At 38.5% G+C, this 13384-nt stretch overlaps 1 protein-coding gene across 8 annotated transcripts in view; it reads left to right on the top strand.

The window, feature by feature from the left end:
* Positions 1-13384, top strand: part of PPM1L (protein phosphatase, Mg2+/Mn2+ dependent 1L) — a 332129-nt gene that overhangs the window by 16466 nt on the left and 302279 nt on the right. The window contains exons 2-3 of one of the 8 annotated variants that reach the window (XM_070373961.1): positions 5455-5555; positions 5728-5865. The exons of the other annotated variants lie outside the window; for them this stretch is intronic. Coding sequence (XP_070230062.1) covers positions 5840-5865 — 26 coding nt within the window. The 5' untranslated portion in view covers positions 5455-5555; positions 5728-5839. The remainder of the gene's footprint in view (positions 1-5454; positions 5556-5727; positions 5866-13384) is intronic. 8 annotated transcript variants of the gene reach the window in all.

Genomic DNA, 13384 nt, shown 5'->3' with positions numbered 1-13384 from the left:
AGCAGCCATGAAATTAAAAGACGCTTACTTTTTGGAAGGAAAGTTATGACCAGTCTACATAGCATATTCAAAAGCAGAGACATTACTTTGCCAACAAAGGTCCATCTAGTCAAGGTTGTGGTTTTTCCAGTGGTCATGTATGGATGTGAGAGTTAGACTATAAAGAAAGCCGAGTGCCAAAGAATTGATGTTCTTGAACTGTGGTGTTGGAGAAGACTCTTGAGAGTCCCTTGGACTGCAAGGAGATCCAGCCAGTCCATCCTAAAGGAGATCAGTCCTGGGTGTTCATTGAAAGGACTGATGTTGAAGCTGAAACTCCAGAACTTTGGCCACCTGATGCGAAGAGTTGACTCATTTGAAAAGACCCTGATGCTGGGAAAGATTGAGGGCAGGAGGATAAGGGGACAACAGAGGATGAGATGGCTGGATGGCATCACCGACTCTATGGACATGAGTTTGGGTGAACTCCGGGAGTCAGTGATGGACAGGGAGGCCTGGCGTGCTGCAATTCATGGGGTCGCAAAGAGTCAGACACGACTAAGCAACTGAACTGATAGATACTTGTGAAACCATTACTACCATCGAGATAATGAACGTATCCACCACCATGAGATAATGAACATTTCTATCACCCTCAAAAGTTTCTTCGTGCCCCTTTGTAATACCTTTATTCTAATGTTCTTCTCCAATCCATCCCTTTATCACTGGATATGCTTTCTGTCACTATAGAGTTAGTTTGCACTTTGTAAATGTAATTTATATAAATGGAAATATACAGTGTGTATGTCCTTTTTTCCTGGCTGCTTTCCCTCACCCCGCCCTAGCATAATTTTTGAAATTCTTCTGTGTTGTTGTATCCATCAATAATTAAATTCATTTTTATTGCTTAGTATTCTATTGTATGTCAAATTTTTGCCTGTCAATATTCATGTAAGTATGTGTACTGACATATGCCTTCATTGTATGTGGGTGTGCTCAGATGCTCAGTCATGTCTGACTGTTTGTGACCTCATGGACTGTAGTCCACCAGCCTCCTCTGTCCATGGCATTGCCCTTGGGTAAATACCTAGGAATAGAATGACTGGATCATATGGTAGGTGTTATATTATCTTTTTAAGAAACTGCTGGGTAAACTGCTGTTCCAAACTGGTTGTACTGTCATACATTTTCATTATTGGTGTATGAGAGTTCTAGTTGCTCCATAGCTTCGCCAGTCTTCTAAATTTTAGTTTTGGGTTGGCCAAAAAGTTCATTCAATTTTAAGTAAAAAAAGACATAGTTTTCCTATTTACTAAGATCTTTATTGAACAATGGATTCACTAACGGAACAAACTTTTTGGCCAACCCAATATAATTCCTGCTGCTGCCGCTAAGTCGCTTCAGTCGTGTCCGACTCTGTGCGACCCCATAGATGGCAGCCCAGCAGGCTCTGCTGTCCCTGGGCTCTCCAGGCAAGAGTACTGGAGTGGGTTGCCATTGCCTTCTCTGAATGTAATTCCTAGTAGTCATGAATTGGTTGCTCAATATGGTTTTAGTTTGCATTTTCCTAATGACTAATGATATTGAGCATCTTTTTAATGTGCTTTGGGGAAGATGGTCTTCTTTTGAAAACAGAAAAAGGTGGTTATTAAATTTTGGTTTTCTTGTAAAATCTGACTTTTAATCCTTTTCTCTTTGGTGTGAGTGAAAGAAGAGAATAAGAAGTGAAAGGAGTAGGAGTGATTAGACATGACTGTCTCTTACTGAGAGAGGCTAGGAGTACAGCCAAAAATAAGAGGTGTTGAGAGGCTGTGCAGGATAACCAGGAAATTAGATGAAACAAGGAGAGCAGAAAAGAAAGATGAGGCCAGTGACCACTAAGGACAGTTTGTATTATCACATTCTTTCATGTTCTTAAAATCACATGTTCTTGTATTTCAAATGAAAAATCTGAAAGAGACTTCTCCTAAATGCCTTTGAAAACAGAGACTGTAGATACTGCTTCTGCCTTCTTTCTACTTATCATTTCCTGTTGTCATCTGAACTTTTTCAAATCTGGTTTTTTGGTGGTCTCCAGAGGCCTCATAACTGCCACGTGTGATGACTTGCTTTCAGTCCTCATCTTAGATTTTTCTGTAGGATCTGGCTTTCCTGACCACCTATGTCTTAAGATTCATCTCCCTAGCCTTAGTGACACTTAAGTTTTTTTTTTTTTTTTTTTTGCCTTCTCTTCTCTTAGGTTTTCACTTCCTTATGAACCTGGGTTTTGAGGACAGCTGTCCTCAGTGTACTGGTCCCATTCTGTTCCTTTGCACCAGTATCTTTGCAGCTTCCTGGGATTCAGCCATCCTCTTTGAGAAGAGGGCTTTCCTTCCCATCTAGAGTCCACATCCTTTCATGCTGACTGACTTAAATTTCTTGATGTCACCTCCGTAGCTACCTGTCTGGAACCAAATTTGCCTGCTGTGTTCAGAGATTAATTTTATCTTCAGACTTGTCTCTTTCTGTCATGGCATTACTGTCTTGTTTTCAGTCTCCCACTCTTGAAACTGCTACTTTTGTTTCTTCTCTCTTCATTCAAATCTGTGAGACTGTGTCATACGTCTCATTTCTGTCTCCATCTTCATAGTCCCACAGCCACCATCCTAATTCAGGCTTTCATTGCTTCCTGCTGGGACTGTCACCGTGGCTTCCTCATGGGTTACTTAGTCTCTGCTTACTCTCCCTGCCAATCTACGCACTGATATCTTTGATAGGTCAGTCTTTTAAGCTCACTGGCTGGTACTTTGTTTCTTTTAAAAAGTCTTTGACTTCTGACCAGCCATGATACATTTCTCTGAATTTATTTGTGGGATACTCTTAACAACATTCCTGACTACTTTACCTTATTCAACCTTCTCTTGTGTCGCTCTCCTACACAAAACTCTGCACTGCAGCAGAACTAATCTTTTTATTATTCCCCAAATACCTGACAGATACACATGCCCACTGCTGCTGCTTGTGAAAAGCTCTATTCTGTTCTGATTCCTATTCCTCTTCTCATAACTGTGTTTTATCTTTATTCCAAAAAAAAAAAAAAGTGAAAGTGAAAGTCGCTCGGTCATGTCCAAGTCTTTGCAAACCCCATGGACTCTCTCTTGTATTATTACTCATTTTTAAGGTACCTTTTCTCTTCAGCCAGAGTTCACCTTTCTTGAGTTTCATGTCTCTCTCAAATCCCTAAGGTGTGCCTGCAGTGTTCCAGATGCTTGCATTCTGATAATAACAATGCCTTACAATAATCCTGGAAATAATGATGCCTTGCAGATGAAAAGGAAACACCAACTTCTGTGACTGCATTTGTTATCATTCTACCAGTTGGAAACCACAGGGCCCTGCTGTTCTGACCGAGTGCCTGCAAAATGCCAGATGCTTTCGCTGATGCTCTTTCACTGAATCCTCATGGTCTTTGCGGGCTGCTGTGGACATCTTCAGGCTTCCCAGGTGGTAGTTGTGGTAAAGAACTTGCCTGCCGAGGGTTTGATCACTGGGTCAGGAAGATCCCCTGGAGGGGGGGATGGCAACCCACTCCAGTGTTCTTGCCTGGAAAATCCCATGGACAGAGGAGCCTGGCGGGCTACAGTCTTAAGGGTCACAGAGTTGGACGCAACTGAAGTGATTTAGCACGCCCGTGGTTGTCTTCATTTCACAGATGGGGAAACTGATGCTCAGACTACTGTGTGCCCAGAGTTACACAACTGCTAAGTGGAAGGGCTGGAATGAAAATATTTCTCTTGTCTGCCCCAATGCCAAACCCCCCTTCTCTGTACCACACTGTGTGTATAGGCAACAACAAGTTTTGGCAGGGCCTTCACCTGGGGTTATTTCTGAGGTACTGTTAGCTCTCAGTTTCTACCATTTTAGATTATCTGTAATGGATATTTCAAGTACATGGAAATGGAATCAAGTTGAGGAAATAAAGTAATTTATTTACATCATTCACTGGTATTTACTTTTTGCTTTTTCTCATCAACTCTTGTGACTTGTGCAATGTATGGTCCATCCAAAAGCTGTTTAAATAATGACCAAGAAAAATGCAGATTAAATATATAGAATTCTGAAGGTGAGCCTAGGCAAGTGGTTTTCATCAGTTTGACAGGTGTGATCCTATATCTGGTTGTAAGGCAGGAATTTTGAAAATTGAAGCCGGCTCTTCAAAAGAAGCTGGCAACCAAGATTCTCTGATTTAACTCAGTCTTCCCTTCCCAAGGTGGCTCAATTATTTTGCTGGGTTGTTATGGATTATAGAGCATTAGGCATGCCTCAGTTTTCAAAGGTAAGTACAAAAGGACATTCTAGAGAATCCCAAGAGCACCATGCAAAATAAAATTATAGTATTTAGTGAGTATCAGAGAGTACAAATGAACAACTTTGGCTGCCTAGGGGTGCAAACAGTAATTCATAGACTTGAGATATGGAACTCAGACATTCTTCGTTTATACTCAAGAGGAGAGAGGCATCAGATAAGTTGCATGACAGAAGAGAAAACAGCTTACTGATAGTGTGAGAATACCTTTGGAAGAAGTGAACGTCATCAACTTTATCTTATTTTGCCTAATGTCATGAAAATATATGCTTCTTCTACTCTTTGAGTTAAAAGAATGGCATTTTAGAAAACATCCAGCATGAGGGGGTGATAGATTTCTCATGTACAAAATGGACATTTTCTACTTTGGGGAGAAGTAGACAACTTTTGGGGAGCTTTTGGACTCATATTCAGAACTCAAGTAACTCAGTTCTTAACAGGTAACTCCACTAGCTACCTCTTCCTCAGCTCTTCCAACCATGGGAAACAGAAATTGCTCTATGGTTCTCTTCACCCATGCAGTAGTCACTGATCACCACTCCAGAGAGAAACAGGCCACATAGGATGAAAACATGATATTTCCTCAAGCAGTTCATTAAATTTCCCTTTGCTGTGTTTAGTCATTCAGTTGTGTCTTACTTTTTGTGACCCCCATGGACTGTAGCCTGCCAGGCTCCTCTGTCCATGGCAGTTCTCCAGGCAAGAACACTGGCGTGGGTTGCCATGCTCTCCTCCAGGAGATCCTCCCAACTCAAGGACTGAATCCAGGTCTCTTGCATTGCAGGCAGATTCTTTACCATCTAAGCTACTAAGGAAGCCCAATTTCCCTTTGGCAGTGTTCAGTTTGAGTAGAAATTCATTAAAAAAAAAATTCTTATTTTTTTAAAAAATGATTCTATGAAAATCTTTTATTATTTATTTTTTTGCCATGTGGGGTATTGGATCTTAGCTCCCTGGCCAGGGATTGAACTGGCGTCCCTTGCATTGGAAATGTGGAGTCTTAACCACTGGACGGTCATGGAAATACCCAAAACATTTTTAATTTCTTGAAATTGGGTAGAAGTTATGGCTATGAATGTTTGGGTTAGCATTATGCCTGTTTTAAACTGTTATTGTATGTCTCCTTTCAGATATACCATACTACCTTGGCGCCTTATACATACCCCATAAATGTTTATCAGATTCATCTCATTGGGGAATCAGAGAAGATTAGTATTGTGAAAGTTCTTAGGTAACTTTTTGACTTCTTCTACAATGAGGATTTTATCTAAATAATTTCTAAAATGTTTTTTTTCTTTAAAATATTTAAAAATTGTGGCAAAATTATATGACATATAATTTCCCATCTTAACTATTTTTTAAGTGAACAGTAGTGTTAAGTATATCATGTTGTTATACAACAGATCTCCAGAACTTATTCATCTTGGAAAACTGAAACTCGATGTCTATTGAACAGTAATTACTATTTCTGTCTATCTCCATCCTATTCTAACTGCCATTCAGCTTCCTGTTCCTATGAACAACTACTTTAGAGAACTCATGTAAGTGAAATCATTCAGTATTTGTCTTTTTGTGACTGGCGTATTTCCCTTAGCAAAATGTCATCAAGTTTAATCTATGTTGTAGAATGTATAATCTTTTGTATTGTATGTACCATATTTTGTTCATTCACTCATCTGTCACAGGATATTTGGGTTGTTTCTATCTCTTGGTTATTGTGATAATGCTTCTATGTACACGAGTATGTAAATATGTCTTTGAGATCCTGCTTTCAGTTTTTTTGGATATATAATTAGAAGTGAGAATGCTGGATTACATGCTTGTTATTGTTCAGTTGCCAAGTCATGTCCGACTTTGCGGTCCCATGGACTGCATCACGCCAGGATCATAATGGTAGTTCTATTTTAATTTTTTGAGGAACTGCCATACTATTTTCAATAGTGATTGTTTTGTTTTACACTTCTACTCTCAGTGCACAAGGGTTCCAACTTTTCTACTTCCTCACTAACACTTCTGCTTTTTCAAGTAGTAGCCATTGTAATTGGAGAAGGAAATGGCAACCTACTCCAGTATTCTTGCCTGGAGAATCCCAGGGACAGAGGAGCCTGGTGGGCTGCCGTCTATGGGATCGCAGAGTTGGACACAACTGAAGCGACTTAGCAGCAGCAGCCATTGTAATGGGTATGAGGTGATAGCTCATATTTTGATTTGCATTCCTTTAAGGATTATTGATCTTGAATATCTTTTCATATACTTTTTGGCCATTCATATATCATCTTTGGAGAAATGCCTATTCAAGTCTTTCATCCATTTTTAAATCAGGTTATCTATTTTTGTTGTTATTGAGTTTTAATAGTTCTATATATTCTAAATATTAACCCCTTACTAAATAACTGACTTGCAGATATTTTCTTCCATATTTCTAGTAATGTTTTTGTAACTTTTTATGTTGATATAATTACAAACTTACAGAAAAGTTGCAAGATTAGTACAGGGAACTCTTGCATACTCTTTATGCAGAATCACTGGTTTTTTGAAGGACCACCTAGGTTTCTTGACATTTTAGTGAGCCTTCTAAACAGAATGAACTACTTGTGGCTATGGGAGATATAAAAATGTAAACATGGTCCCTGTTTGAACATGGAAAATGAATAAGAATGTTTATAAAGCAACAAGTACAGATGAGAATTATATAGATAGGAACACAAGTGAGAAGGGGCCAAAAGTAGGAATAACTTGTGTTATTAGAACTGGAGACTTGTCCTGGTGGTTTTCAAACATGGGATTTTTTGTCCCCTGGAGGACTTCTGGCAGTGTTTGGAGACTCACTGGTTGGCATCACTTCAGGGTGCATGGCAGAAAGTTGTACTGCTGGCATCTAGTAGAGACCAGGAGTACTGCTAACATCTTGCAGTGTATAGGGCAGCCCCTCACTATCAAGAATTATGCAGTCCAAAATGTTAATAGTGCCAAAGCAGAGAACTCTTGCCCTATCCCCAGGAACCAGACTTTGCAGAAAACCTGTCTTGAGAGCTTTAAAGGCTTTGGGCCTAGAAATTCTGTCAAACATGTCCAAAGCACTTGGATAGCACAATGAAGACTACTTAATTAAAGAATAGGTATGAAAAACATTTTCTTTCTTTTCTATGTATAGCCCACAACCAGGAAACTTACTTGGTCTTCTTACTGTAAATTTTCCGCAGTGAACAGTCTAAAAATACTCTCCCTGGTGTTATTTTGCATTGCAGTCACTTGTAGCTCACATGTTTCTGTTACCGTGTTCTCTTCTCTCTGCCATTTGCTGCTGTAGAAAAGCTATGTAAATTCTGAAAAAAGCAGATGTTACTGTGCTTGATGCTTAGATACTTGTCTTGATGCCTAGAGGAAGAAAGCAGTGGTATTGGGGAAAGATGCCTTAGGTGGCTTTCTTTCCATTCTCATTCACTGCAGAGAAGCTGGTTGCCAGCTCTCTTTTATCTCTTGCTCCAGTAGGTTGGGAGGAGAGTGGAAATAGTATGGGCGTTGGCATCCTGTGGATCCGGATTTGATTCCAGGCCCGTCCATTACTAGCTGTCTGACTTTGGGCAAACACAGTATATTCTCTGAACTCTATTGTCTTCTCTGCCTGGGGTATAATGTCTGCTTTGCTGAGTGATGAAGGGCAATGGAGTGCAGTGGTTAAGGCTGTGAACCCTCACATTTAATTGGTTGCCTCTCTGATCTTCGCTCTGCTGCCTCTCATTGTGTGAACTTTGATGAGTTTTTCAGCCTTTCTAGGCCTTAGTTTCTTCATTCGAAAAATGAGAAGAAATATAATAGTATTTACTTCACAGGATTTTTGAGCTTCCCAGGTGGCTCAGTGGTAAAGAATCTGCCAATGCAGGAGACACGGGTTCAATCCTTGGGTCAGAAAGATCCCCTGGAGAAGGAAATGGCAACCTGCTTCAATATTCTTGTCTGGGAAATCCCATGGACAGAGGAGTCTGGTAGGCTAGAGTCCATGGGGATGCAAAGAGTCAGACATAACTCCGCAACTAAACAACAGCAACAGCATAGGGCTGTTCTGACATTGAATGAAATAATGCATGTAAAGCACTTAAATTGGTTCCTGGCACAGAGTAGGCACTCAGTAAATAGCTATTTTGGGGGTTTATTTGAGGTTAAGGAATAAAGGACACTGTAGTGTTGAACGAATAGAATGTGCTTGATGACTGGTTTTTTAAAATTTAAATTTTGGTAGCAGACAGTTTCTTAAAATGCCATTATAACAAAATTTCAGTAGCTCCTGAAGTTAAATGAGTGGGCATTTGATTTTAAGATGTTTCCAGGATACAAAAAGGAAACTGGTCATTCTCTTGCTTCCTATTTGTACCTGGTAAAGATTCCTTTGGATTCTTGTTCAAAAATGTGCTTCAAGAATTGCAGGCCTAGCCAGACTTTTGCAGAATTATGAGACCGGAGTTCTGTGGAATTATGAGTCAGCTGAACGTATGGAGTGGTGAGGAGGGGTTTGGATTGGAAACAGTTGTTTTCCTAGTCTAGCCTAGTCATGAAGTTACCCTCAGTGGAGAGGAAGTGGGGAAATAGCAGAAAAACTTGATTCTTTTTAAACGCTGTGTTCATCCTTGAGGTGTGACTGTGTATCCCGGTGGGTGAACAGGTCCTGTCCTTGATAGTATATGAGATTTAGACTCACTCAAAGATAATTTTCTGGGGAACCAAATATTGGGTTCTACCAGTTCCTGAGTGCTGAAGAATTGATGCTTTTGAACTGTGGTGTTGGTGAAGACTCTAGAGAGTCCCTTGGACTGCAAGGAGATCAAACCAGTCAATCCTAAAGGAAATCAAGCCAGAATATTCATTGGGAGGAATGATGCTGAAGTTGAAGCTCCAATACTTTGGCCACCTGATGTGAAGAACTGACACATTAGAAAACACCCTGATGCTGGGAAAGACTGAAGGCAGGAGAAAAGGGGCGACAGAGGACCAGATAGTTGGATGGCATCATGGACTCGAACATGAGTTTGAGCAAGCTCTGGAAGATGGTGATGGACAGGGAAGCCTGGTTTGCTGCAATCTATGGAGTCGAAAAGAGTCAGACACTACTGAGCGACTGAACTGAACTGACTGACCAGTTCCTGCAGGTATGGGGTTTTAGATGGACATGTTTATAGGTCACACATGGTGCAGTCCTTTATAAATGCAAGAATATATGCATTTTATTTATAAATGCAAGGTAAAGTATATACACAGGGTTTAGCTCTTATTGTAGAGCTTTATTATTAACAAGAGTTAGCTGATGTCATCATAGTCATCATCATTATACTCATCATTACTCTTAAATTTTATGTTTTAGTTCAGTTTAGAAATAAACTCTTTACTTTTAAGCAACTCAATTTCCCTTTTACTTTATTTTTTATTTTTAAAAATACTCTTATGAACATACACACATTCAGAAAAGTACACCTCATAATTTGATAGCTTAATGAATTTCCACAAATTGAACCCACTCATGCAGTTAGCACTTAACAGAATATTACCATTACTGTACTCTTGTTCCCTTCTGGCCATTATCCTTTAGTTTTTAACAGAAAAAAAAATTTTTTTTTTCCCTTTAGTGACATTCAAAGCTACATATGGCTTTATGTAAACTCTTAATAGGTGTGACTGACACTTCTAGCCTTAGGGATGACCTTATTATATGCTTTTATTTTCTTTTGCTTTAAAAAGCACATCTTCTGGAAAGGGATTTCAGACCTGGGTATTGTTATATTTGGACATGGATAGACTGAGTCATCTTGTAGCTCTCCGTCTGCAAATGAGTGATGTATTCTTTGCTTTTATTTGTCTATACTGTAAAAGTCCATTGAAACCAAAAAGGAGTCCATTGTACTAAAAGAAAAGGAAAATAGCTCGGCCACACAGACCTCTTAGATATCCTCTCTAAAAGCATTCCACATTCAATAGAGTTCAGGGGACATGAAAGATATCCTGTGGTGAAGGAAGGCTGTACAAAGCAGGGTGCACTTGTATGTCCTCATCTCCTGCCATTGCCCCACATGGTTAGGCTGACGGGCTGGCTAGTTCTGCAAGTAATGGACTGTAGCATGTTTACCCTGCTTTTGTCTGGTCACATTTAGAAAACCAATAGTAATTTTTCACATGGAAGCTTCTCAGAAGAAGAATAAAAATTCAGGGGTTGAGTCTGAGGCTCTTTCTTTATTTTCTTTTTGAAATCAAAGTACAGAAACACATTAACTCTGAAATCACCAGCATGTTAGCCTTGCTGTGTGCGTCTTGTTTAACTTACTGGGCCCAGCTAAGAGCTCTGCTAAAATATTGTTCATGCATTTCAGAATGTCATTCCTCATTTTTGGCTACTATTTTATTTCTTGAGATTTATTTAGTTTTCTTTTAAATTGAGATATAATTCACATACCATAAAACTCCCCGTTAAAGTATACACAGTTTGGCGGTTTTTAGTATATTCATCAAGTGGACTTGGGGGTGCATTTTCAAGCAGTATCACAAATACTGTGTTGACTAAAACTGTTATAAGACATAAAATGACAGTATGTTAGTCACAATCACTTAAAAAAATTTCAGTGCATGTGAACAACAGTGTGGCTCCTATAATAATCTGCCAAAGCTGACCTGTGTTTTAAGAGTTTAATGGATTGAGAAATCAGTTCTTCTGGCCTCTGTGGAAAGGTTTAGGTTTCTTTGCTTCTGCAACTACCTACTTTTTGGTGGGGGGAGGGGGGGAAGGCATAAAATTTATTGGTATTAACTCTTAGTTGAAGGCCTAAAATAGATTATTTCTAAATGAATGTGATTGAGCTATTTTAAAAACCTCATTTAGACTAAAATGTTTTTTTGAATCTGTACTTTTATTATTTCAAAAGTAACAGATGCTGGTTGAAAACATTTCCTAAATGTGTAGACCATAGAAGAGTTGTGAAATGAAAAAAGAGTTGTCATCCTTTCTCTCAGTTTACAGAGTTTATGTGTCAAATATCTTTATGTCTAAATATAGCCTGTTCAATTTTAAGGTTTTTTTTTTGTTTTCAATCACTAAAATTTTTATTTTCAAGATTTTTTTCAATATTTAAAACAATGGAAATAAAGTTGATTTTCAGATGTACTGTGTAGTGATCTCACATTTGCATATGCTGTGAAATGGTTACCACAGTAAGTCTAGTAACCAACTGTCCCTATACAAAGTCATTATAGATTATCGATCATATTCCAATTTTTACTTAAGTTTTAAATATACAGTGGGAGTGCAGTTGTGGAAGTTGAGTTGTGTTCTATAATTGCGTACTGCTTTTAGGTTTCTGGGAAGGTTTAAAACTTTTTCTTTCAAAGTAGTGATTGCTTAAAAAAACCCCAAACCTTTAATATTTCTTAAAAATTACTTTGGTTTGTTCATGGTCCAGTGGAACTTTTGAGAAACTATGGAAATATACATACTTCCAAAGCTGGGTCTGTTTATCATCAAAGAAGGCTGCATGAACTCTTTAAGAACTCTTTAAGAGGCCTCATCTCTCAGAGCAGCTTTTATCCAAAGCCTTCAGGACCAAATGATTGCCAAATTCTTGTCTGCATATCTTCAAGTACAGATATTTCATTATGGTGATTTGGTTGTAAAGCACACTTTTTAGTAATCCTCAGGAAAAGAATGGTATTTATTATATACTATGTATAGAAATTAAATAGTGGAGTTGTCAAGATTCTGAGGTTGACTGGAATCACTAGAGCCTTCCCCCCCATATTGAATGTCTCTCCTTTTTACTTGTGAAACAAACTTTTACGTATTTTATTACACAAAACAATACGCATATTTTATTGCAGTGTTCACTTGAGCATTTCTCTACCGTATTTCCTTTTTCACTCTTGAATACTCCTAGTGTTCTGCGATGTCTTTTGCAGTTTCCCAGGAGAAATGTAGAGATGCTTAATTTTAGAACTTCGTTCATGGGCATCAGGTATAGGACCACAGAAATAACCTTACAGGTAAAGATGGCTCTAGCAGTTAAGTTTTTTAAGTACCAAAAAAGGGATTTGGAAGAGAATCTTATACTTACTTTAGGTTAGAAGTATCTAGAAAGAATATATAATTTACATGAACTAGTACTTAAATGAGTTGGATTCAGCTATTGCCTAGCAACTACCTAATAATGGATTTAGCATCTTTGAACTTACCATATTTTCATTCTACTAAGGTAACTTGTAGCAAATTCATTTTAGGATATTTAATGTATATATATGTATCATCACTGTAGTTTTAAAATAGTTCGATACTATCTCCTCACTATACTGTTTCCTTCATATGTAGTATTATTTGCTAGAGTGATGTGGCTATTGGAACATGATTTGATATTGATAATGGACTGGAAAAAGTTGTAAAAGGCCAAGCAAACCATCTTCTACTATATGAATAGTTAATCAGGAATAAAGAGTATCTTGCAGAAAAGTCTGGAGCCTTAGTGAATAATAGATAGCACTCACTAGTGAAAGGGAAAATGGAAAAAAACAAAAACAAACCCAAGCCACCCACACAGTATAAATGAGGTCAGGTTACACACACTTTGTTTTCCCAGGAAACAGAGAACAGTGAGTGTGTAGGCTCTGAAGCTTACCTTGTGTGTTTAACACTTCACAAGAAGTTGGACTTAATATGTAACATAAATAGTATTTTAAAACATTGTTATTGTTTTTATATTTTTCCCCCGACATACTCTGTCACCCAAAGGCAAATTCATTGCCTTATGTAATCTCCCTGTCAAACAGTAATTTATCTCAACAAATCCTTATTTGTGCTCCTGCTATGAATTTTGGATAGATCAATCATCAGTTGGCTTAGTTGAAAAGAAAGTGCTTCTGTTTTTGTCCAGATAAACCTTACCTATGGAATAAACCTATGGAAGAAAAGATGTGCTGATTTTCGACAAGCTAGGAGTTACAAGAGAAAAGCATTGATTGTTTGGGAAAGAGTATGTTATCAAGGAACCACTCTGACCAGTATATCTGGCTCTGCGGTGGTTCTGAGGGTGACTG

The sequence above is a fragment of the Bos mutus genome, chromosome 1 (genome assembly GCF_027580195.1).
Source record: "Bos mutus isolate GX-2022 chromosome 1, NWIPB_WYAK_1.1, whole genome shotgun sequence".
Classification (NCBI taxonomy): domain Eukaryota; kingdom Metazoa; phylum Chordata; class Mammalia; order Artiodactyla; family Bovidae; genus Bos; species Bos mutus.
Note: the sequence above shows the minus strand (reverse complement) of the source record. Positions and strands in the feature narration are given on the sequence as shown.